Source organism: Podarcis cretensis (genome assembly GCF_951804945.1).
Source record: "Podarcis cretensis genome assembly, chromosome: 8".
Classification (NCBI taxonomy): domain Eukaryota; kingdom Metazoa; phylum Chordata; class Lepidosauria; order Squamata; family Lacertidae; genus Podarcis; species Podarcis cretensis.
The window spans coordinates 71702459-71728890 of record NC_137177.1 but is presented as its reverse complement, the minus strand read 5'-3'; the positions used below and the strand labels follow the sequence as shown (position 1 = coordinate 71728890).

The following is a 26432-nucleotide window of genomic DNA, read 5'->3' as shown; positions in this document are numbered from 1 at the left end:
TCAGAGGTGTTGACGGAAGTCAAAAATATTGTATAAGATGTGAAGATATGTTGTATGACTGTTGGAACTGAGATGTTAAAAAATTAATAAATGTATATAAAATTAAAAATGGGGCCACTGAGAAGGAGGTCTTGGCATTCTTGAAACTCATGGTTTGCAGAAATAGAGTGTGTATATGTGTGTGTGTGTGTGTGTGTGTGTGTGTGTGTGTGTGTGTGTGGGAACCTAATGGATGCAACCCTCCTCACACACGCTGCAAAAAAAAACAAAAACCCCAGCCCAATGAGGGCTGAGCAGGTTTGGGGATCATAGAGAGAGAGAGAGAGAGAGGAAAATAGGAAGAAAGGAAAAGAAACCGATAAGGGGGACGGAATGGAGTACCTGGAAGAGGACATGGCTGGCTAGCACCATGAAGTTAATAAGCTGCAGCGCAGTGGTAGAGCATCTGCTTATAGGCAGATGGTCTTAGGTTTAACAGGCTATCAACAGTGGAAGTGACTGCTGTAGAAAATCACAGGGTCGTAGAGTTGGAGTGGGCCCTGAGGGTCATCCAGTCCAAACCCCTACAATGCTACGATCATTTTTTACTGGAGGTACTGAAGCAGGGAATCTGTCAGGGATGCTGGAATCGCATCCTGCACAGCAGATTCTGTGTTGAGTAAGGAGGTTGGACTTGATGGTCTCAAGGATACATCCCCATTATTCTATGACTTATATGTATACTTGTCTGATTGAGAGCAAGGCTGTGTGCAAAAAAGCAGCATTAATTGGGAATGAAATGAGATTGTCTGAGGATGGGATCGATCCACCAGCCCCTCCTAGCTGCACAAAGATTAACACAGTAGCAGCATGGGGTGAGGGAGCCTCAATGATACTTTGCCAAACTTCCAAAAGGCATAAGACATATTAAAAGTAATACTCCTTGCTGAAAAATAGAACTGTCTTTTGTTCTGAAGTAGCTAATCTTTTGAACCCTGATGTATCTTAATAACAGTCAATGTCTTGAGAGAGTCTTTTCTTTTTTTCTTTCCTGAAGCAACACAGGTGGCATGTCAAAACACTAGTGCTTAGTCCACTTTGAGTCACCGCACTCACAACTGTAGTTTGACCCACCGTTGCTGTGATAGTTGCACCGTAAACCGTGGCTGTGATTGAACTGGAGCAGGCAAGGGGAAGAGACAAAATAGACCACCAGGCACGTCATTGGCGAAACCCGAACAAATTCGGACAACGGAGGTCTGACTGTAGAGGCCAAGTCCTTGGGCTACCAGATCCGGCATTTCTCAGCGGGGTGCATGGTGGTGCCCTTTTTGCAGTGAAACACTTCAGAAAAGGCTTCAAAGTTTTGCAAGGAGCCCATCACCCTAGGAGGGAAGAATAGAAGAGGGAAAGAAGCTGAGGATTGGAAAGGAATGTGTGGGATTAGGTGAGAACCACAAGAGGGCCTTTTCTTTTACAAAATGCATAGAACTTTGAATGGCTGAAAGTGATCTTTCCTTATGGCAGCTTCACCACTAATTGACCTGCCACTTATGGCTTTAATTGCACATGACATTAATTACGTGGTGAGTTTTTCTAAAATTAAAGAGTGGTTGTCATGTACGCCAGAGCACACATGTGAAGGATCGCAGTAGTGAGAGAATTCAGCCCCCTGCCCCCTTTGTGAAGGTAATAATGCTCCCCTTGGCAAACATTAAAGGTAAAGCGACCCCTGACCGTTAGGTCCAGTCATGGCCGACTCTGGGGTTGTGGTGCTCATCTCGCTTTATTGGCCGAGGGAGGCAGCGTACAGCTTCTGGGTCATGTGGCCAGCATGACTAAGCCACATCTGGCAAACCAGAGCAGTGCACGGAAACACCGTTTACCTTCCCGCCAGAGCGGTACATATTTATCTACTTGCACATTGATGTGCTTTCAAACTGCTAGGTTGGCAGGAGCAGGGACCAGGCAATGGGAGCTCACCCTGTCACGGGGATTCGAACTGCCAACTTTCTGATCAGCAAGCCCTAGGCTCTGTGGTTTAACCCACAGCGCCACCCATGTCCCCTTTGGCAAACATTATCAGGATGCTAATTGCTGCCCAGGGAGGGAGGATTTTTACTAAAACTGCTTCTAGGGAAGGAAGCCTTAAACTCCCCCTCTCCATACAATGTGTGCCTGAGCACAAACACCCCTCACAATGTGTCTGGTCAGCCACATCAGACATTGAAGGCACTCTTTTCTCACTTCCTACAGTCATGGCTTCCCACAAATAATCCTGTGGGCTACAGTTTGCTAAGGGTGCTGAGTTGCTTGGAGATCCCTATTCCCCACCCAGAATTCCCCGGGAAGAGGGATCAATTGCTAAACTACTCTGGGTATTGTAACTCTGTGGCTGCAATCTGACAATCAATGGATGTAATAAACCTGGCAAAATGACACCTCACAATAGAAAGCAAACCAGGGTTTTGGCAACCATTCTTGCTTTTTTGGCTGAGTGTGCTCAGCTCCAGAGGGATGACACTGGAGTAGCTGCTGAGCTGCTACGGAATGCTTATGAACATTCCAATTGTTCATTTCCCCCGCTGAGAATCATGGCGAAGCAGGGAAAGAGAGAGCTTGGCAGTATTGCAAAGGTAGTGAACTGGTCCACTGGATCAGCGGTGGTGTTTGAATGAGCAGAAGGTGGGAGAAGGTTTCATGGGGACTTTACCTGTATTTCAGTGGACTGTGGACATCAGTCTTAATAGACTGGCTGGCGTATTCTGGCCTGTAGGAACCACACCATACCTGGGAGATGGACAATGAATTTGATTGTAACTGAGTCTAGAAAGCCTCGGAATACCCAGATAAAACTATTCAAAATCAGCATTGACCCCAAAGCCCAAGACAGCTGAACACTGGATATTAAAATCTGGGATTTAGGTGCAACTACAGCTCTGGGACTGCAAAGCAGCAGGATAATTGATGCAAATAGACACGAGGTGAGCACAGTGGCTTCAAATGCCACATTTTTTTTGGAAGGCATATTTGCTGCGGATTTCGCTCCCACCCCTCGCAGCATATTTAGAGGGATTCCTCGCAGGAAGAAGGGGCCAGGCACACCAACCTCAGGGTATTAAATCTCATTCACTTTTTGAGCTTCTGACCGATACCTCTCCCACATTAAATAAGCCCTCTTCCCTGCTCCCAAATAAATATCCTCTTTTCCCGCGACCAAAAACACCTGTGCAAAGTTGAGGAAGAAGAGCTGGTTGTGGGTTAGATCAAGCCCAGGCAATCTTGGTTCCTGTCCTTCTTTTGCCACCCATTTTAAATAGGCCTGTAACAACAACAACAACAACAACAACAACAACAACACCCGAAAGAGTAGCTTGAAAAACACAATATCCTCCACCATTCCACGTGTTACATTTATATCCCGCTATTACTCCAAGGGTTAAAGCTATGGTTTTCCCAGTAGTGATGTATGGAAGTGAGAGCTGGACCATAAAAAAGGCTGATCGCCAAAGAATTGATGCTTTTGAATTATGGTGCTGGAGGAGACTCTTGAGAATCCCATGGACTGCAAGAAGATCAAACCTATCCATTCTGAAGGAAATCAGCCCTGAGTGCTCACTGGAGGGACAGATTGTGAAGCTGAGGCTCCAATACTTTGGCCTCCTCATGAGAAGAGAAGACTCCCTGGAAAAGACCCTGATATTGGGAAAGATGGAGGACACAAGGAGAAGGGGACGACAGAGGACGAGATGGTTGGACAGTGTTCTCGAAGCTACCAGCATGAGTTTGACCAAACTGCGGGAGGCAGTGGAAGACAAGAGTGCCTGACGTGCTCTGGTCCATGGGGTCACGAAGAGTCGGGCACAACTAAACAACAAATACTACTACTAGGGTTCTACTCTGAGCAAACTCAGTTGGCTACAGTACATTGGGTGGAAGCCAATGCCACACCCTGACAAAGTTTCATCTGGTCAAACATTTCAGCTTGTCAGGCAGAACAACCTGCTCTCTTCCTCCCTGTGTGCTGTTCTGGGTGTTCTCCTGCCCCCCAAGTGAATTTTGGGAGGTGTGGGGTGTGTGAAGGGGGAAGAGAGGGAGCAAAAGTCCCATTGCACATGCAGAAATCATTGTGCTGATGGGACGTCTTAGGAGAATCTCACCCACTATTCTCATCATCAAAATCTATAATAATATACAACCCAGAAGCAGAAAATTCAACCCCCAGTTTCCAGCCGTGAATAAGTAATCTTGCAGAACGTCTCAGTGAAAACACACAACAGTTTCAAATCACCTTGTAGGCCTGACGGACGCCTCCATTATCAGCAATGTTTTCTCCCAGTGTGTTGATTCCACTGACCTATGACAACAAATGCTCCTCAGTTCCACATATGGTTGTATTATAGCTCAAAATAATTTTGAACTTTTGAAATCATTGCACTACAGAGCAGCCATTTTGTGATGGGTGATCGTGGCACTTCCTCAGAATTTCAGATGTGCTCACTTCCCCCCCCCCCCCCGGGCAACTCTTAGCTTAGTGGATTTCCCTGTGGAGAGAATTCCACAATACGTGGCACCACCCACAAAAAAGGACCTCTCCCAGATACTCATCAATCTGGTCTTAATGAACGATGGGCTAGGAAGTGGAGCCTTTGGTGGCTGGCCACTGGAACTGGTAGGGCAGAAAGCAGGGAGCCCACCAGCAGGTGGCGCCAGAGTCAGAGCCAGCTAATTCTAGTTTTGCCCCCATCCTCCTCCTCTGCTGAGTTCTGCAGGGGCAACACGGAGACTGAGAAGAAGGAAGGCAACAGGCACGGGCACCCCCTAGACTCATTGTAAGTAAGAAGGCATGAAGTTGGGGGCTGCTTGAGAGCATACTGAGGTTGGTGGGGTAGTGCCTCCATGGCCCCAACTCACATTTTGTCCCCCTGCCAGCTCCCAGGTGTAGTTGCCATACTGGTAGATCATGCAGCGCGACTGCTCCTTGAAGTGGGTGGCAGAGAAGTTGCTCCACCAGTCAAACATGTTGCCCTCTTTGTCGAAATTCCTGCCTGTTTGGGGAGGAGGAGAAAGAAATGAGCAACTTGGTAGGGACCCACATCACAACACAGGGGCCCTAGGCCAGAGATGGTAGGCAGGGCCACATCCTTTTTATTTATGTGGAAATACAGTATTTGTAGACCATTTACAAAGAGTTCTAAGTTCTAAAATTATATATGAAACACAGCTAAAATCCACAGCAGATATATAAATATATATATATCTCCAAAAAAACACATATCAAAATCTGCCAAATTTGAGAAAGAGAACTAAGCTATTTGACTGGATAGGCTTGCTATGACACGCCTCTCTCTGACACCCCTAGGGTTTTATTTCTCTCTCTCTTTCTCCAATCCACCATGTTATTCTTCTCTCTCTCTCTCTCTCTCTCTCTCTCTCTCTCTTTCTCTTTCTCTCTTTCTTTCTCCTACACTCCCATGTTTCTCCCTCACTCTTTCTAACTCCCAGGGCTTTTTTTTTTTGCAGCCAGAGCTCAGTTCCGGCACCTCTCAGGTGGGCGCCATTGCCGTTCTAAGAGAAAGCCACTTCTGCCCTTCGGAGGAGGTGGAGTTGTGGGCTTCACGGCCCCATCACGTGATTGGGAGGATTCCCGGCCATGTCACCTCCTGGCCAGCCAATCGGCTGGCTCTGGGGGTGTGGCCTACCCTATTTAAACCAGGACGCGGCCGGGGAGTTCCCTCTTTGCCGCCTGTCAGCTGTTCCTGCTTTTCCCACCCTCCCGTCCTATAAGGTTTTCGTTCTTTGACCTTGCTATGGACCTTGGTTGGTTGCTGTTGAGCGGCCTGGTAGGAATTTTTCCACTTAGCAAATTGGCACCAGCCACTTGGTTTTCGTCTACAAATTGCCACAATTTACTTGGTATTGGCGGTTAGGCATTGGTATTGCTCTGTAGATGGAAGAGGAGAGATAACGCCATCACCTGCCCCGTATATTGAAGGGTAGTCTGATAAAGGATTCCGGGGGGCATGGCCCTGTCCGAAGCCTATGGAGGTGAGGGCCTAAGGCACACCCCAAATTGGTGACCCTGGGGGAGTTCCTAGTTGATGTGCATCAGCAGGACTCCCCCTACTGGTGGTTAACCTTTCCTGGCCTTCAAGCGGATGGGCTGAAGTTGGATGTAGTTGGTTAGGACCAATGCCTAAGCCAATACCGCTCATCACCTGTAACCAATAAAGTTGTGCCTTATTTAGCCCATTAACCTTAATAATTGTGTCATGTGTCATTATTTCCACTGGGGGGAAAACTCGCCACGCAACAAGGGTTCGTTGTGAGCTCTGGCACCTCTTTTTCTAGAAAAATAGCACTGCTAACACCCCTTCTCTCTCTTTCTCCAAACATCCCTATGACTTTCTCCCCTCTCTTTTGTTGACACCCACTTCTCTCTCTGTTTCTGAACCCCCTTTCTCCCTGCTTTTTCTTCCCAACCCAGCGAGCTACCAGGGAAGGGGCAGATCAAGCTGCTCTGCTGACTTGCCTTACCATTGTCATCAAACCCATGAGTGATTTCATGTCCGATTACCATCCCAATACCTCCAAAGTTGAGGGCTTGCGGCTGGTGCTTGCTGAAAAAGGGAGGCTGCAGGATCCCGGCTGGGAATACTACAGAAATTAGATGACAAAGGAAATTATGATGGCAATGGAAAATAATTCAGTGTAATAGATTTTGAGGGTGACTGAGGAACTGCATGGATTTCCTGGATGCTAAGCCTCTGCTGTGGAAGCTACATTGGCTGCTGGCATGCTACTGGGTGCAGTTCAAGGTTATTCTTTCAGCATTTAAAGCCCTGAGCAACTTGGCTCCCTATGGGTCTTCCTAGTCCCACATATCCCTGCCCAGCAAGTGTGTTCCATTGCCAAGAGTATCACATGGTCTACAGGCGTGCACCAGGGAGGGGTGAATCTCACTTTCAGTTTCTTATTGTCCCACTTGAAAGTTCAGTTCTCCACATTTCCACGCACGTTTGTGGGGTTCCCCACCACCACCCAAAAAAAGTTCTCAGGAAAATCCAGCACCATTTCAGTCTGAATTTCTTCTTTGCATGCCATTTTGCCTAATATCAACTTTCCTGCAAAGCTATTGAAATGCATTTTTTTCTTTTGATTCGTCACTAAAACATGCATTTTTCACTGCTAACTTACCTCGGAGTAAGTCCCACTGGTTTACTTTGAGTAGGCATGTTCAGGGTTGCCACCTAAATCTGTTGGAATATTTTGGGACTTACCAATTTGGTTCCGGTTAGGGGAGTAGAAGGCATTGACCACAGCAGCACCAATTAACCATCTGAAAGAGATCAGCGATGAAAGCCGTTGTCAGGATCAGTGCTAACTCGTGTAGCATGATGCAAGGAGGAAAACACCCACACAAATAGAGGAGGGGGCCCAGCACAACAATGGGACAGTTGCTAACATAAAGCAGTACAAATATCCTATTATTGGAAGGTTGAGCTTCTGAACTCTGTGCTGACCCTCATTAGGTAAATGTCATAGAAGCATTAGAGGGCAGGGAATTCTTTAATATTTCTTATTTGCAAGCTTCCCCCATCATTTCATTTTCATCAAGATTCTGAAACAATGTTTGGATTTGGGGCAAAAAGTTTGAGGGGGCCTACCACACTCTGATTCCCCTCCATGTTAAGCAAATCATGTCCCACCCCATAGCAGTGGTGCAGTTAGGTTCATAGGAAACTCATACAGAGTTAGACCATTGGTCTATCTAACTCAGTATTGTCTACACTGACTGGCAGCAGCTCTCCAGAGTTTTAGACAGGGAGTCTTTCCCATCCCTACCTGGGACCTTCTGATCACAAAGCTGATGCTCCATGGCCTAGTTTCAGATTTTGGACTTCATGATCTTACACACACCCTCTCGTTTGATGGAAATGTGAATTGCTTCACTCATTTTGGGTTTCTCTCTTCATTCTGCTGAGTGAGGCCCTGGATCTCTGCCCCAAAGTCTGGTTTATAGGGGAAAATCAGCCAGCACTGGAGGTTTAAGAGCTGCTGAGCTGCTGAGTCTCCCCTATAGATGCCTTCTGCTCCCTGAATACTCATATTATCTTGGCAAAATGAATAAATGTGGCCCTCAAGGCCTTTCTGTCTGACCCCTGGGGCTCTCCCCTTTACTCTCCCTGATCTTCACCCTCTTTTGAATGTTTTTGTCTGGCTGGAATGTGACCTGGGTCTCTGAAAATGCTTCTTGCCTGGCTGAAGGCAGGACAGAGAGAATGTGCAGAACCCAGCCTATTCTACAAAGGTAGAATTTACATTTGTTGTTTTGCCCACTTTTGCTTCTCTTCCCATTCACCCGCTAGCATGCGGCCCCTGGATTGTTGCCCAGAAAGGCTTGTGGCCCCCAGGCTGAAAGTGCTTCCCCTGTCCTGTTGCAAGACATTTTGCATTCCATAGAGATACACACAGGTCTTGGTCAACCTTCTCCCGGAGCTTCCTCAGGCTTTTCTGAGCTCCATGTTGGAGGTTTTGCAGGATGTTTTGAAAGTACTCATGCTCACTGAAGTTCAGCTGTAAAATAATAATAATACAAGCATTTGTCTTGAAGGTCCTTTTGCTGAGTTGTTGCCCCTATTACCAAGTAGACATCAATGCCCAGTTACATAGAAAAACCAAAGGGAGCATGATTGTGTAAAAATAATTGTCTTATAAAGCATGTCTACCAGTAATTATTGTGGGTAGCACTGTGGGTTAAACCACAGAGCCTAGGACTTGCCGATCAGATGGTCGGCGGTTCGAATTCCCGTGATGGGCTGAGCTCCTGTTGCTCGGTCCCTGCTCTTGCCAACCTAGCAGTTCAAAAGCATTAAGTGCAAGTAGATAAATAGGTACCGCTTTGGCGGGAAGGTAAACGGCGTTTCCGTGTGCTGCTCTGGTTCGCCAGAAGCGGCTTAGTCATGCTGGACACATGACCCAGAAGCTGTATGCCGGCTCCCTCAGCCAATAAAGCGAGATGAGTGCCGCAACCCCAGAGTCGGCCATGACTGGACCTAATGTTCAGGGGTCCCTTTACCTTTACCTTTACCAGTAATTATAGACAAAAGGTTGCATCCAATGCAGAAGGGATAGCTCAGTCAGTAGAGCATGAGACTTTTAATCTCAGTGTTGTGGGTTCAAATCCCATGTTGGGCAAAAGGTTGCTGCATTGCATGGGGTTGGACTAGATGACTTGTGGTCAATTCCAACGCTACAATTCAATGACTCTAAGTTCTACTCAAGGGACGCAGGTGGCGCTGTGGGTTAAAGCCTCAGCGCCTAGGGCTTGCCAATCGAAAGGTTGGCGGTTCGAATCCCTGCGGCGGGGTGCGCTCCCGCTGCTCGGTCCCAGCGCCTGCCAACCTAGCAGTTCGAAAGCACCTCCGGGTGCAAGTAGATAAATAGGGACCGCTTACCAGCGGGAAGGTAAACGGCGTTTCCGTGTGCGGCTCTGGCTCTGGCTCTGGCTCTGGCCAGAGCAGCGATGTCACGCTGGCCACGTGACCCGGAAGTGTCTCCGGACAGCGCTGGCCCCTGGCCTCTTAAGTGAGATGGGCGCACAACCCCAGAGTCTGTCAAGACTGGCCCGTACGGGCAGGGGTACCTTTACCTTTACCTAAGTTCTACTCAGGGAAGACCTAACGAAATGGATAAACCCAAGTTAATCATATCCCTTAAAGTCATTGGGTCTACTGTGAGTAGGAGTAGCAATTGGCTACAATCCCAAAACTGTCCTTAATGGAAATGTCCAGGTACAGCCTTCACACTTACATTTGTGTATTCCCGATCTAGCTTTTCATTCTGACCTTCAAGAATGTAGTCCGGGTAACCTATCTGCTCTCTAATTGCAGTCACCTAGAAGAAGACAGCAGAAACCAAACCCTTACTTCCTGCCTTTGTCCAGGTCCAGGCAGTATCATACCCATCTACTGGGTTTGCTTATTTTATTTTACAGTGTCTGTATACAATTTTTCCAACCTTGCTCATTCATTTATTTTTTAAAAACACCACAATATTTATTTTACACTACTGTTTGCCATGGGCGAGGCAGGTTTCTACTTCAGAAGATCCAAAGTGCACCAATATTTATTTTTCAATGAAGGTGCAAACTAGGGGTGGGGGATAACCTCAGGATTGGGGGTTCAAATCTGGCCCTCCAGGCCTCTCCATCTGGCCCTTGGACATCACCCTAGGCCATTCCTCCTGTTCAGGACAGGCTTCGCACTGGTTCTGTTCCCCATCCTTCTCAAGTGCTTTTGCCCGTCTTTGAACTGAGGTAATCCTCTGGAACAAACATGTACAGAAACCTCTGATTTTTTGCCTAGCTGAAATGCAACTTACTGTATACCCGTTTTCCCCTCTTTTTCAACCAGAGGGGCACATGGCCTTGTGGGGAACCCTTTGGAGACAACATGTCAGTGGTGGGCAGGGCCAGAGGCAAAGTGAGCGGAGCAACACGTACAATTTCCCCCCTTTGTGCTGTAGGCTAGTTTCTAAGTGGACTCGCACCACTCTATTCTCTGTAAAAGCATCATCAGAGTTCAAGGATGTATCCCAGCAAGGCAACAGCACTCAAGGAGGGTGCAATAAGCGATGGTGAGGGGTGTGTGGTTGAGGAGGGTGTGTGTGGTTGGGGAGGGCATGCTATCTGTGGAGAGTTTGGGGGGGCCAGACAGAGGTGTATGGAGGGCCACATTCACCCCCCTGACCTGGGCTTGCTCACCCCTATTCTGCATCTTGTATGGAAATTCTCCATTGCTTCATATCTGAGAGGAAAAGAGAAATGGTCTTCATAAGATATATGAACGCCTGATATATTTATCTTTTTAAATATTAAAAAAAAATCATGAAATTTCATTAATGAAAACTATTCTTAGACACACATTTCTTCTGACCTTCTCCCGAGCTTTCCCTTTCGATGCTTCATCCATCCACTGCAATTCATCCAGTGTCTCGATAAACACTTCACGAATTTTCTCAATGAGGTCTCGGACCTGAGGCAAAAATAGATGGGGGAGGTATAATTCTCATGCCGTTTCCAATAACAGAATGTAGAGCTCCGAGTGCAGATCAATCAGGCGTGGGCCATAGGCCCCATCTCCCCGGGGCTCTGGGTGCCTGAGCCCCCACAAAATTATCCATATAGGGGATGTGCATCTGCAAAATGTGGGGGCAGGTGTGCAAAGAGTACAGATATCTGGCAGGAGGGGAAGAGAGAGCATGGATTTGGGGAGGTGGAAGAGAACACAGAGTTGGGGAGAGAGAAAGTGTGACATTTGGACGGTGTGATGGCCTGGGATTCCGATTCAGAGGCTGAACCAGAGGAATCCCGGCCTGCACAGGAGTCCCCGCCTCCAGGGCCGGCTGAACTGGGGCAAGGCCTAGATTCTGAGGAGCCTGCACCTGTGTCAGATCCTCAGGAGCAGGCACCAGGTGAAACCATTCTGGCCCCAGAGGTGCTTGAGGACTCAGTGTCTACAGGTGATCCTCCTCCGGGGCCCAGTAACCCTTCGGCCTCTCCTGAACTGCAGAGGCTTAGGGCAGAGAGGCGAAGGGAACTGGTTGCTCCCAGGAGGAGTGCTCACCTTAAGGCCAGAGGAGGCGGGGCTCCTGGGGGCCGGGACCGCCCCTGGCCTTAGAAGAAGATAAAGGTCAGTCAGCCCGGTCCCAGGTTGCGGGAGCAACGTCGTTGTTGGCTTCAGATCTTCCAGTGTTCCTGTTCCCTGCCTGGCCTCCTGCTCCTGACCTTCCAATGTTCCTGTTCCCTGCCCGGCCTCCTGCTCCTGACCTTCCAGCATTCCTGTTCCCTGCCCGGCCTCCTGCTTCTGACTTTCCAGCGTTCCTGTTCCTGCCCGGCTCCCAGTTTCGGACCTTGCCTCTCATCTTGTGAACTCTGACTACGATCACGGTACCTTCCCCCCGGGACCAGCACAGACGGGAAGGGTGCAATTGCTGCTGTGCCACTGGGGCTTGTGCCAGAGGTTCTCAACCTGTGGGTCCCCAATGTTGTTGGACTACAACTCGCATCATCCCTGATGTAGTCCAACAACATCTGGGGACCCACAGGTTGAGAACCGCTGCCCTATGACATCATGACACTACAGCGTGCGTCATGATGTCACGGCGTGTTGTGTCATGATATTACGGTGTGGTTGGGGCACGCCGGGCACCTACAGTGTGGGGCCCAAGTCAGTGCCGTTGGTGTGGGCTAAGCTGGGCACATTAAGGTTGTTTCTTTGTTAGCAGAAATGTATCTGTGTCAGTTCCTATCCTATATCACGGCATAATCAAAAGACAGAACCATGGGCTTGTTTGGACATCACTGAAATTCGCACTTTCATATGACTATGACGAGGTCAGTCATTTTCACTTCCAGTTTCACATTAACCACAGTTTAGCATTGCCCCCAAACTCTAAACTGAGGTTAAAGCTAGCAATAGTTTCTTGGGGAAAACAACAACTTTATAAACTGTGGTTTGAAGTGGGCTTCCTTCACCAAACAAGTCAGGATCAAGCTTTAGGTTTTTGGGTTTGATGCCATGAGAAATTGCAGTGAAACCTTCCAAGCTTGAGGCCTATGTGAGGGTCCAGGACTCATCTTCTCTCATTATTGTAATGCTAAACTAGAGTTAACATTACACCGGAACCAGCTTTATGGATAGGACTGCGTACCTAGGTGGAGGCATGATTCACAGTGGCTGGGACGGTGAGGGGGGTAGGAACATGGAAAAATTAGAATATCAAGAGACAACAACATACCATACTTTTGCTCTTGCCAGCAAAAGTCTCTCTAACATACAGAGCTCCTACTGCATTCTCCATGTTGGTGTTGACGTAGCTCACGCATTCCCGCCATCGAGCTTCTTCTAGCATCATGCCATAAAGTGCCTTGGAGAAAAGAAGTCCCAACACTTCTCTCATTATCCAGACCACATAAGGCCTGCTCCCAACATTCCTTCAGCTGGCTTCCTTATCTGCCCAGCACAAGCTCCTTGTTCTTTGCTCTAAGGTTGACCACAGTCTAGACCCAGGGGTAGTCAACTTCGTTATACCTACCACCCACTAATGCATCTTTCTTGATGGTAAAATTTCCTTACTGTCCACCAGTGCTCAATGGAAGGAGGATTCAGCTTGTGCCATAGAACCCACTACTGCCCACCTAGAATCCTGAAATGCCCACTAGTGGGTGATAGGAACCAGGTTGACAACCCCTGGTCTAGATTATCTTAATGCCCTCCTGCAGGGTGGTGGTGATGGGGAGAATTAGATCTGGCTGGGGAGCCAGAATGTTTATCACTTCCACCTGCTATGGGCCAAGTTTGACAGGTCATCCACCCATCAACCACCTGCCATTGCAGTGATGTCAGATGAACCTTTTTTTTTTTTTTTTGCCTGCATAGTTTGAAAGCAAACCATCCTGGCAAAGATGCAGCCTTCATCAGCATATCCTTGGAACTTGCGGAGTGCTTGGATTGGGGCTGCGTAATACCTGACTATCAGCTGATTGCTGAGTACTGTGAAGCGCTATGCTCTCGGCATATCTCAAAACAATGCTATTAGGTAAATAAATGTACACAAGTGAAATAAATACAAGCCACAAAAGGAAATATGTAAAACATCAAGATACAGAACTAAGAGGCTGTAGCTCAGTAGCAGAGCATGTGCCTTGCAAGCAGATGGTTCCCAGTTCAATATCTGGCATTTGATTTCTGTTTTGTAAATGTGATCTGTTCAGGGCCAATGATTCTATTCATTTTAATCCAATCCAATAGATAGTGCTCTAAATGTTTAGAGTAGAGTTTACTTATAGCCAGCGCTTTTTGGGGGTGGGGGGAGACGCGGGGGTACACATACCCCTAAACATTTTGTGAATCTTTGTACTTTTGTCCATTTCCTGTATTTATTTTTCCTGATTTGAGCTATAAAAATGGTGATTTTCTTGAGTCAAAATGAGAATACAGTGATACCTCGGGTTAAGTACTTAATTCGTTCTGGAGGTCCGTTCTTAACCTGAAACTGTTCTTAACCTGAAGCACCACTTTAGCTAATGGGGCCTCCCACTGCTGCTGCGCTGCCGGAGCACGATTTCTGTTCTCATCCTGAAGCTAAGTTCAGGTACTATTTCTGCGTTAGCGGAGTCTGTAACCTGAAGCGTATGTAACCCGAGGTACCACTGTACCCCTAAACATTTTTTTTAGAAAAAAACCACTGCTTATAGTGAACAGGAGACTAATAAGGCAATAGTTACATGGCTACTCAGGATAGCCTTTTATATATATATAAATTGGGATAATTACAAAGGTTAACCATAATTTTGTTAAAATTCCATTTTGGTCTATAAGAGTGAAAAGGTTAGCAAGTGGTGATGCTCACCAATCTGTATATTTTTTTAGTATCTCAGCAGAAATCCCATCAGAGTCTTACCAGTGAAATAACAAGGAAGTAAACAAGAAAACAATAAAATAGGGCAATGAAACAATAAAATGGTGAGAGCAGCTGCCTCGCCTTGCCTCAGAGGTCGGCGGCCATCTTGATAATCCAATTGCAACATACATCTAGAAATTCCCCTCTCCCAAAGAATGTGAAAAGTACCTATAAAACTAGTAAATGGCTCCACCCAAAATAATATCAGTAAAACCTGTGAGTAAAAAGTGGGAGAGTGTTACCTTTCGGTAGTTTGCCCTGGCCTCCTTGAAACGCCGGCTCAAACCGCTGACTCTGTCGAGTACCAGGCGCCACACCAGATAGTTCTGGATTGTGCTGGGGGTGTATGCATACATGGGGGGGGGGGCACAGGAAGAGCAGAAGTGAGGAATTGTTAAATGGGTTGCTCGCTACAATTACTAAAACCCTCTTGAAATTTAAAACCCCTCAGGGTGATTTTGAACTGATAAACATCTAGGAAGGAAGGGGTTAGATTGTCTCTTTCCTCCCCACTGCCCCCATTACTGCATCATTCAATAAAAGACACTCTGAAGCATATGGAATACATAAGCTCTGCTATAACTTGCAATGCAGTCCTCAGCCTATTTACTCAGTCATTAAGTCCTGCTATGTTTAATGCTATGTTTAATGAGTGCTCACTGGAAGGACAGATCCTGAAGCTGAGGCTCCAATATTTTGGCCACCTCATGAGAAGAGAAGACTCCCTGGAAAAGACCCTGATGTTGGGAAAGATGGAGGGCACAAGGAGAAGGGGATGACAGAGGGCGAGATGGTTGGACAGTGTTCTCGAAGCTACCAGCATGAGTTTGACCAAACTGCGGGAGGCAGTGGAAGACAAGAGTGCCTGGCGTGCTCTGGTCCATGGGGTCATGAACAGTTGGACATGACTAAACAACTAAACAACAACAACAACAATGTTTAATGGAGCTGTGCACATAGCGCTGCAGCCATAATAAGTCCAATGTCATCATTTAAAGAGTGACACTGAGATCACTTTCAACCCATACACTGAAAGCACTATGATGCCAATTTAAGCAGTCATGGCTTCCCTCAAAGAATACGGGTCTCCCAACAACTCTCATCGCACTTGAACTATAGCTCCCAGAATTCTTTGGGGGAAGCCATGACTGTGAAGCACCATGATACTGCTTTAAATGTATAGTGCAGATGGGTCGCTCGCTCTCTCTCATACTCACTCAATCACTCACTCACTCACTCACTCACTCACTCACAGTGTCTCTTTCTATTCATTTTCTCTCCCTCTTTCTGTGTTTCTCTTTTACTCAGTCATGCTCTGTAGGTTTTAGTTTAACTCAGTTTCTCTTTTTTCAGCTTTAAGTTCATGTCTTCACATTTCAACATCAGTTTGCAAATAAATAATAATAATGATGATGATAATGTTTTGCCTAATATACACATTTTTTGCAAAGCCATGTAACTAAATAAATACAATGCATATTAGCTTGTTTGTTTCACCAATAATAACCGTGTTGGGGTTTTTTGCAAGATGATTTCTCTAAAATAATGCACTTTTGTACGTTAGTTTCACTAATATGTGCATTTATAGGCACACTCTAACATATGCATTTTTGTTCATATTACCTGGCTGGAAAACTGGAATGAAAAATTCAGAAAAGTGTGAATTTTTGAAAGATGTCTGTGTTTTGATCTGTGTGTTGCTTGGGGAAATGCAGATTAAGTAAATTCACCTCTAAATGTGGACTGAATTGTATTTCTCCCCAACTCCTCTTCTCCCTGTTTGTTTCTCTGTTTTACTTTCTGCTTCTCTTTTACTGTTTCATTTTCTCTCTCTTTATGTTTTTATGTTTGCTCCCTTCTTCTCCCTCCCATCTCCTGCCTCAGTCCAAGAAATCTGGCATCCCTACCTGGCTGAATAACTGGCGGTGACAGCTTTTAGCTCCCGGAGATATGGCATTCCGTGCACGACCACCTCCTCATTGGGACTGATCTCAATGTTAACCGAAGACATTACATTTTGGATGAAGAGTGTCCAATTGAACCCCTAGATGAGAGAGAGAGAGAGAGAGAGAGAGAGAGTGAGTGAGTGGGGGAAGGGGGAAATGAAAACAAGTCCTTAAAAAAGATATTGGGAAATTCCATTTTCATCCCTCCGTGGCCTGTTGAAATTGTTTTTCCTCGAAATTGATTTGCTCAATGAATTTAATTCTCGATATATGGACAGTATTAAAAAAAAGCGGGGGGGGGGGACTTGATCAGGAAGTGCAAAAGCTGGTGGATACACTAGTTCAGGAGATCCAGTTCAGTTTATATCAAATCACAAAGACTGGATTCCTTAAGCATCCCTAGATAATGCATTCCTCAACATGTCCCAATCAAAGGTATTTATCATCATGCAGAAAAGGATTCATAGTGCTCTAAGGAACCCTGGTCCAGTGCTCTTCAACCTTGCCCAGATGCTGTTGGAGCACAGCTCACATCTTCCCTGAGCCCTCCACGCTCCACGCACAACCTGTAATGTAGGATGCAATTGAAGCATCCCTGACAGGTGGCCACTCAGCCCCTGCCTGAGCATCCCCATGCCATTTTCTGAGGCAGTCTGTTCCATCGCTGATCAGCTCTAACCATTCTGAAGTCACTTAATGTATAGCTGAAATCTGCTTCCCTGTAATGTCCACCCATCGGTGCTAGGCCTGCTCTCTGGGTCCAATCAAGGCACAGGCCAAATGAAGCTTACCAGTAGTAGTTGGTGGGACCAGTGGGGCTGTGTTGCTCTCCTGACTTCCTAATGCTGCACATCATTGTTGCTTACCGGAGGAAGGGGAGCAAGGCAGCAGGGAGCTCAGCAAGGTGCAGACACACCTGGGAGGATCAGATTAGCTCCACCATTGCAGCCACAGCATGATCCCCACTGCCTTGCCCCTCCTCCACTTCTCAGCAAGTGGTAATGCTACGTGGCATTAGAAAGCCAGGAGGGCAACACAGCCCCATTTGCCCCACCAGCTACTACTGGTACACTTCATTTTGCCTGTGCCTCGATTGGACAGAGCAGGACTAGGTTCTGAGGCTTCCTTCCGAACATAGTCATGGCCTCCTCTACAGCTAACTAGGGGCGGGGGAGGTTTCAATTCATTTCACATGTAAAGATGAACAGACCTAATTAGTACTTTCCCAAACAAATTGCAGACAGAAGCACAATCACCCTTTGAAATTTGCACATCTCTGAATTTTGCAGAGCAGATCTCCAGGCACACAAAAATTGCAAACTGTTGTAGAAATGTGGAGAACTGAACTTAAGAGCGTGAAACCCCAAAACGGACAGAAACCAACATTGTCAGATTCACCCAACCCAACTGCTATTACTAAACAATATTTTATGTTTTGGAATCTGAGATTGTCATTCCAAGAACACATTAGGGAGTAGGTCTTCAAACACTTACGTTTAGTTCAAACTTTTCCTGCAGTTCAGCAACAGTCATTTTGTTGTATAGCAAAGTCACATCATGCCTTTCCTCTGTGGGCACTGTAGCCTAGAAAGCAAAGATCAGAGTTGCCCTCATGTTGTGCCAAAATGGAAATTTCAAGGATAATTCGGAAGTTACTCCTTGAATGAGACACCCAGGAAGTTCTCTGTCCATTGGCTCAAGGGCTCTTTGTGAGTTGTCACATTGCGCAGTGGAGGAATCCAATGGGACAGTTATGCTGACAGAAACTCATTGCTCCGGCTATTGCACAACAAAGTCACCAGCAATGTGCTTATGCATTCTTATGCACCACAATGTTCCACTGGCACAAAGCATTTCACCACTGGAACAAGTACACCACTATGTGAGTTTAAATTAGTGCTACATTTGATACAACCCAATGGGTCTACATCTGAGTTTACTAACATTGGCTATAACACTATATATACTGCTGTCCTCATTCCCCTTTGGATTTACTCTTCAGCTTTCCAAAAATATATATATATGCTGTACCCACGTTTGCTACATCTGTTTCAAATTCCATAACCTTTCTCATTTCTTCCTGGACAAAGTTGTCATCTTTGGACATATTCATATCTTCTCTAATCATCTTGGTAATGAGGACCATGTACTGGAAGTAAGCTTCCCTCACCTAAATAGAACAAAGAGAAGATGTTAGAAATTTGCATTTAAGCACAGTCCAGAGGCAATAAATTCACCAGGCAAAGTTGTTAACAGTCAGAAACACTGAAGGGAGAGACTACCACTGGATAGTTCAGTGGCTTCCAATTCGTTTGATAGTCCTACATCTGAAGTATAAATCTCTTAACGAGAGATGGGGAGCCTGGTCCTTCAGTTGATGTTGGACTACAACTCCCACCATGCTTGACCATCAACAGTGTGGGGTGCAACTGATGGGAGTTGATGGCCAACAACATCTGAAAGAACATCGCCCCCCCCCAAACATGTTCTAAATTATCTGGGACTGGTGTCTCTGAAGGACCACCTTAGGGTTGAGCTTGGCTGTTGATATTTTAATCAGCAGAGATGCAAGAAAAGCTTAGTAGGCTCAAGCCAGAAAATGAACTTTGGGGTCTTGTAACTAAGAAGAAGAGATGACCTCCTATGAGCACCCAAACTCTTCTCTGTCTCAGATTCAAATAAGAGCTGAAAGTATTTGCCAAGAGTAGTAAAAATTCTGGGGTGTGTAGAAATTGTCATAATCCCCATCAATGTTTTAGGAGATCTCCCTCAGACCAGCACATAAACCATGAATGGAGCAGAAACTAGAATAGCAGCTATTTTAGTAGATTGTTGACAGGATGTGTGGGATTCCTTGGAATCTTTCAATATTGTGATGTTTAAAAGGTGAAAGTGAAGTTTGGAAACTGTTAAAATACTTACTCTTTGGTAGTTGCCATCACTAAAGTAGTAATCTCTTGAAGGCATTCCCAACCCAGGCTGGTCAATCTGGGAAAAAAAAGAATCTCTCTTATTGTGTAGGAAAGGATTCAACAGAAGATGTCACTATCAAAAACCCATTGCTTAGAAGACGACCAAATGGTTTGCATATGGAAGGCCCCAGATTCAGTTGCTGACATTTCTAATTCAAAGAATGTCTAGCTCTGGGACATTTCTTATTAAGATGCAGAGGAGCTGTAACCAATTTGAAGATACAATACCGAGCTAATGGACTAATCGTGTGACTCAGCATACAATAGCTTTAGGGAACCAAGTGAAGGTTCAATCCACAGCATCCTTAGGATCTCAAATGGCACACCACATATAGCAGGGATAGGCACCCTCCAGATATTGTTGGACTACAACTCCCATCAGCCCCAGACAGCATGGTCAATTGTCTCAGATGATGGGAGCTATAGTTCAGCAACATCAGGAAGGCACCATGACCTGGCTTCCACCTGCACAAAAATATTGTCTTTTGCTACAGCTGTTGGTTGACTTGTCCTTCAATACTGAGCAGAAACAGCTTGCAATACAGTGGGTTATATCTAAGTTAGCCAGGTTCATTAATTTCAATGCGTATACTTGGGAAGCATTGGTTATATCCCAGTCCTTTCTGTTTGGGGAAACAGCACACGAAGCACAGCATAGCAGCTTCCTTCTTACTGTTCTAGTTCTTTATTTGGAGTTGCTGTTTATTTCAAGGACTACATGAAATTTCCACCAGCGTAGGACTGTGCCACATGCTATATATCTGTGTTTCAATGAAAGTGAAATAGTTTAGAAATTATTTATTGTCATTGTTATGAGTAGATTTCTGTTTAATTTTTATATGCTGATATTTAATATTATTCTGTACTATTCTAATGATTGTTGAATGTTACTTTATTTTAAAGTTATGTTTTATCATCACATTTTTGTATTGCATTAGATTGTTATAAGGTGTACATTCTTTGTTTCCTCAGCTTGTAAACTGCCTTGGGTATTGTAAGAAAGAAAGACGGTATACAAATTAAAAGTGGTGAAGATGATGATGATGAAATCTTAAACAGATGGAAGAGGACTAGCAGAAGACAATATCCATAAAATGTTGGGTATGGGAGAGTGAAATGTATAAATGCATGTAATGGGAAAAGAAGAGCAGCCCACCAACCTAAAGTACCACAATTCCCTGATTTGATGCTTTCTTACATAAATTATATTTCTGCTGGAATCCCGGTCATCGTGCCACACAAACATGTCAATGAGGACCCGTGCGTTATATTGGAAATTCAATAAGGCAAGCTTGTCTTCTATTTTCCAGTTTGGCTCTGTGGCAAAAGGATTAAAGAAATGAAAATGAGATTTTTAAAAAAGTTTAATGATAAATAATAATAATAATAATAATAATAATAATAATAATAATAATAATGTTCTTATTTCAACTACTTATGTATTACAATTATCTCTAAGCCATAACTTATGACCAAACCCAATTGAAATCAAATGTACAAGTTGCCACCAGCGTAAATTCCTATAGCCTTTCCAAGTCACAGGAATAGGTGGGAAATAAATGAGTAACATATATTTGCGGTGTACATTTGTATAATACTTTGAGTTCTTCCACCAAATAAGGAAGATGGATATGTTGATTTGGGCCCCTGAATTCTTCTCAGGTGTTAATCCAAGCCAATGCCAGGGTTGGAGGCAGCAGGGTGGGTGGGGTGCTGCCTTGGAGGCTTCCACCACCTGAGGTGGCTGCTTCACCCTGCCTCATGGGTGGGCCGGCCCTACTAACATGGCATGGAAGCTTCAACACCCTAGGCCCAATGTTGGACGGTAGCTTCAGCTGCATAGGCTCCGTAGACCTATACCAGTCAACAGATACATTGGGAATTAGGGTCCACCGCTGTGCCACTGAAAGCCAGCTGGCACTTGCGTCAATGCCCGGTGAGATCTTGTGGAAAACTCATGAGATCTGAGGGAGCATGGAAGATCTTGTGAGATCTTGGCAAGATCTCGCTGTATACTGCTGGCGGTGCTGCTTCCCTTCCAGCAGCAGAGGTGGTGTGGTGCCAATGGAGGTAGGTGATGTGGCAGTGGTGCAGGTGGTGTTGCAGTGGGTGGCACAGCAGTGTGGGGCAGCACTTCCCCATTTTGTCTCAAGTGGAGAAATGGGGCACGCTGCCCCTGCAGGTTGAATCTGCTGTCCCCAACTGGCCACCCATATAATCCACATAGAATGATAAGAGTTGGAAGGGCAGGGCTTCACCCCATAGGGCATCATCCTCAGTCCTCACCCAAGTGCCAGAGTTTGGGATTTGAAGTGTTATAGCTTCTTCTTCTTTGGCGATCACTAGTAGCCGAGTAAGATTGTCTTCCATAAACATGGTTTTAACAATGAGTCCGTAAGTGACTGTGGAGGGCAATTCTGGACCCACACGTCCTTCCTCAGTGGGGACTTAGGTTTCCAGGTGGGAGTTGATCATGGTGAGGGTTTGCCAAGTGTGCCTTCCTCTTAGCATGTTTCTTTCTTGCGTACTGAGTTCTAGTGTCTTCAAAGCCCATGACACCTTTGGTAAAGGCTGTTCTCCTACTGGAGCGTTCACAGGCCAGTGTTTCCCAGCTGTCAGTGTTTATACTACACACACACACACACACACACACACACACACACACATTAGATTTGCCTCATCCCTGCTCAAAGATGGGCACCCTCCTTTATTTACTATTATTTATTTATTTCATAAAATGTATACACTGCTTGGTTGCCAACAACAACAACAACATCAAAGTTCCCCTGGCCTCCTTGTTACCATTTATAATATTCCAGTCTGCAGAAGCCACTGGCCAGCCACCAACCATGCGCAAGACCTCGAGCAGAGGCAATGAGTCGCGTTGCTCTATGATGCCTACAAATGGGAAAGGAAAGCAGCAGGAAAGAAAAAAAGTGCATGAGAATAGGGATCCTGGCACACTGGTGTAGGATCCTGCCTTATACCAAAGAATTGGAATATCAAGCTCAGTGTCACCTACAGTGATTAGCAGAGGCACTAAAGGGTTTCGGACAAGGGAGATTCGCAGCTGCAGCTGGAAATGCTGTGGTTTGAACCTGGGAAAATCTATATGCAGAGCCAGTGCTCCAGCCACTGAGCTATGGCAGATCCGTGAAGATAAAGGAAGTGATGTCATACTGACTCAGAGCTCAGTATTATCTCCTTAGGTTTGCAGTTGCTGTCCAGGACCTCAGACAGCTCCCTCCCAAACCTGGCTGAATATGCCTGGAGGTTCCTCTCTCTCCTCTTTCCCATGCAGGCACATCAGCCTCCAGCACAAGCTGCATCCCAACACTTGCAACATGTAGCATGTCACCAATCAACACTGGAGACAATAAAAATAAGTGCATCTAAAACAGGTATCTGAAAGAAGAAATGACTATAGGTAGCTACCATACACTGTCCGACTATTTGGTCCAAACCTGGGTCCTTCTACATGAAGAGCTTCCCTTCCCCTAACCAATAAAATATGCAATGCATAATTTCTTTAGCTACATTGTAAACCATATATAGGTAAAGGGGCCCTTGACCATTAGGTCGGGTCACGGACGACTCTGGGGTTGCAGCGCTCATCTCGCTTTACTGGCCGAGCGTACAGCTTCCGGGTCATGTGGCCAGCATGACTAAGCCACTTCTGGCGAACCAGAGCAGTGCACAGAAACACTGTTTACCTTCCCGCCAGAGCAGTATCTATTTATCTACTTGTACTTTGACGTGCTTTTGAACTGCTAGATTGGTAGGAGCAGGGACCGAGCAACAGGAGCTCACCCCATAGCGGGGATTCAAACCGCCAACCTTCTGATCTGCAAGCCCTGGGCTCTGTGGTTTAGACTATAGCACCACCCTACTCCATTCACTAGAAGTGGCCGCTAGGGAAAACAGCTTGATAAATAGGGCAAATGGGTGAATAAAGAGGAGGAGGAGACTCACTTTCATTCATACAGGATCTATAAAGCATTTTCGCCTTCTGGAAGGCTTCCCGATCTTCCTGCTCTGGTGTCTCTAGCACACCTGGAGGAAGAAAAGGGTCATGATAGCATAATGACTTGCAATCTGTTCTTTCTGTTTGGGTGCAGGTGAGGTCATGGCTGCAGTAGCTGATAAAGCACTTGTGGTTTCAGCCTCCACTGTCTCTGAATAGCAATTGCTGGTTGGGCCGCTGTGAGAAGAGAATGTTGGATTAGAACCATGGTTCCCAGCGTGGGGCAATTTGATTTTTAAGGGGGGCAATTTGAGAATGAGTTATTAACAATGTATGACTTTTTAGGCTTCCTCCACGTGAATAGGAGTTGACTTTTTGAATAATAATAATTATATGTAATGGGGGGCGGGATCAGGATTTTAGAGATGCTTAGGTGGGGCATGGCCAAAAAAAGTTTGGGAACCACTGGATTAGAAGGACTTTTGGTCTGATCCAGCAAGTTCTTCTTATGCTCTTAATGCTGGAAACAGGGATTTGCTAATCTGTTGGCTGAAATCACTGACAATTGGGCCTATTCTTCCTGGCTGTAATCACCAGTTGCTGGGTTCTTGCTTATGCTTTCTATGGGCTGAAGTTGCAGGGACCAAAACAAGCTATACTGGAAGCTGTTTACAGCCAACTGTTGGTTGAAATACAACTTAATAGTGAGCAAGGCACTCAAGTTCTCTACTGCCATCTGCCGGAGCATTTTCTGTTGTGACGCTCTCCAAGGTTTTGCATCTTTGTGCAACTTGCAGAGGACACCACCTCTTTGACAGTATTGTTGAATTAACCATGCATAATGCCAATGAACACAGACTTTACATTGACATATCCAGACCTTGGATGGAGGTGGCTAACAATCTAACTGGTATTTTCTTTTGGGGGGAGGTATTTAGAACGTCATAATCTGTGGACTACGCAGAATTGGACAAGATGACAAGAAGGATTCGAAACCTGTGGGACCATCTAAATTAAGTGAAAAAGATTGGAAATTTTTCAGATGTGATTGATGGAAGTCAAAAAAAATTGTATAAGATATAAAAGTATGTTTAATAAGTGTTGAAAATGATATGTTAAAAAAACTTACACACACACACATGTATATATGTATATGAACGTCATACACACACACATGTATATATGTATATGAACGTCATAATCTGAGTCCATGAACTGCAGCATACTTAGCTTGTGCACAGATCTAGCACTGAGTGGGGAAGTAGACAGGTAATGGGAAAGTACAGAAAAGAGATCCTCACCTTTGAGAATAATCTCCAGTTCATCCCTCAGTGTGTCAAAGATGTTGTATCTGGAACTGGTCTCTGGGATGACATGACGACTGAGCCAGCCTCCACAGGCATACTGGTAAAAATTCTGGCAAGGTTCTGCCGTGGGGTCCATGTTCTGAATTATTCTGGCGGCTGCATGTCATGAAAACATAAAAGTGTCCCTTATTGGGGAAGCAGAATGCGTGCAAGTACCCTTGTGGTGTCCAATAATTGAGCCCATTCCCAGCGGTTGTGTGCCTGTTTGTACCTAGAGGCAGCACATCCCCCTAGAGCAGTGATGGCCAAACTTGACCCTCCAGCTGTTTTGGGACTACAACTCCCATCATCCCTAGCTAACAGGACCAGTGGTCAGGGATGATGGGAATTGTAGTCCCAAAACAGCTGGAGGGCCAAGTTTGGCCATCACTGCCCTAGAGCTTGAATTTTCCCCAGAGCTTTTTTTTGTATTTGTGGTTTGTTGATTTTAAAATTAAGGATGCATGTGGGCTGACAAAGTGAGGAGCAATTCTTCTCGACATTTGTGAATATGTTATAGCTAAGTAAAAGTCTGGCAGGGATCGAAGAAGAGCAGCTGATGGGAAGTAAAGAAGAAAATAGAAAAAAATTAAAGCTAAAAGGCCAAAATATTTTGAAATGAAATTTGGAAATGTGTGTAATATTGAACAGCAATTAAGGGTGAGAAGTGAAACATCAAGGAAGCGGGATGAGAAGTCAACTTTTAAATTTGTATTAAATAGGAATTAATTTGATGTTAATTCATTAAAAAATGAAAAGCAATAAAATTAATTGGCAAAAAAGAAAGAAGAAGAAGAAAGAATTCACCTAGAGCTGGAATTGTTCTGGCAGACAACACTACACGCTTGGTAACTGTTTGCAACCCCCCCCCCAATAATGCTTGTAATTAAATAGCTCCCCCCCCATGCTAATGCAAGCCCCTTGAACTGGGACTGCAAACAAAATGACAACCAGTTTGTTTTAGAACATGGGAAACAGAGGGGTGTGTCTAGAACCCAGCCTACTGTATAAACATAACATTAGTTGCTTTACATTAGTGGTTCTTCCCAGTTTTGCCTCTGGCCCTACCCACCATTAGCATGTGGCCCCCTGAAGGTTGCCCAGAAGGTCATGTGGCCCTCAGACTGAAAAAGTCCACCACTCCTATTGCATCTAATAAACATCAAAATGAGGACAGAACCAAAATTTATTCAGAAGAATATTCTGATTAAGTTACCTGATCATTTGCCTTTTCTGGGCTACCCCTAAGCTAGGGTTATGGGGAACATTTTTGGCCCAGGGGGACAGATCATTATCTCTCCCACCACCATGGCACAACTTTGATAAGTGGGTGGAGTCAGCCTTGTTGGCATCTGTCTGTTTTGAGATACAAAGTGCACCTCTGGGGGTAAAATCAGACGGCTGCGTTAGCAGTACCAATGTAACCTCCCCAGGGCACAAACCTTGGCAGTGTGTAACAAGGTCTTGGGCTGCCCAGATGACAAGACCCCATCCCTCTTGGTCTTGTCAGTGTGGTCCAAAGCAAAGCAAAGCAATACTTTTGGCACCAGCTTGGCTGCAGGAGTTGCTGGAAGGAGGCGTACAAGGCACCATCCAACTGTCTTAGGGATTCCAAGTGGGGCCAACAATCATTTGACATTTTGGCAGCTAGTGGCTCAAAGGTGGGAGGTACTGTCAAAGTTGGTTGGTGGGTGGAGTTGGGAGACACCTGCTTTTTCAGTACATTCCCTGCAGAGAACACAATAGTGGAGCACTACCC

General features: G+C 45.5%; 1 protein-coding gene across 4 annotated transcripts in view; it reads right to left on the bottom strand.

The window, feature by feature from the left end:
• Positions 1-832: 832 nt before the first annotated feature.
• MMEL1 (membrane metalloendopeptidase like 1) overlaps positions 833-26432 on the bottom strand; it is a 38710-nt gene continuing 13110 nt past the window's right edge. For all 4 annotated transcript variants that reach the window (XM_079986914.1, XM_079986915.1, XM_079986912.1 and 1 more), the window contains exons 4-23: positions 24629-24790; positions 23336-23416; positions 22166-22261; positions 20562-20680; positions 19314-19379; positions 18427-18561; positions 17886-17975; positions 16353-16489; positions 14688-14781; positions 12781-12909; positions 10917-11015; positions 9793-9876; positions 8453-8556; positions 7260-7318; positions 6517-6636; positions 4894-5027; positions 4271-4336; positions 3206-3301; positions 2693-2769; positions 833-1364 (exon numbers count right to left, since the gene is read on the bottom strand). In XM_079986914.1, coding sequence (XP_079843040.1) covers positions 1265-1364; positions 2693-2769; positions 3206-3301; positions 4271-4336; positions 4894-5027; positions 6517-6636; positions 7260-7318; positions 8453-8556; positions 9793-9876; positions 10917-11015; positions 12781-12909; positions 14688-14781; positions 16353-16489; positions 17886-17975; positions 18427-18561; positions 19314-19379; positions 20562-20680; positions 22166-22261; positions 23336-23416; positions 24629-24790 — 2048 coding nt within the window. In that variant the 3' untranslated portion in view covers positions 833-1264. The remainder of the gene's footprint in view (positions 1365-2692; positions 2770-3205; positions 3302-4270; positions 4337-4893; positions 5028-6516; positions 6637-7259; positions 7319-8452; positions 8557-9792; positions 9877-10916; positions 11016-12780; positions 12910-14687; positions 14782-16352; positions 16490-17885; positions 17976-18426; positions 18562-19313; positions 19380-20561; positions 20681-22165; positions 22262-23335; positions 23417-24628; positions 24791-26432) is intronic.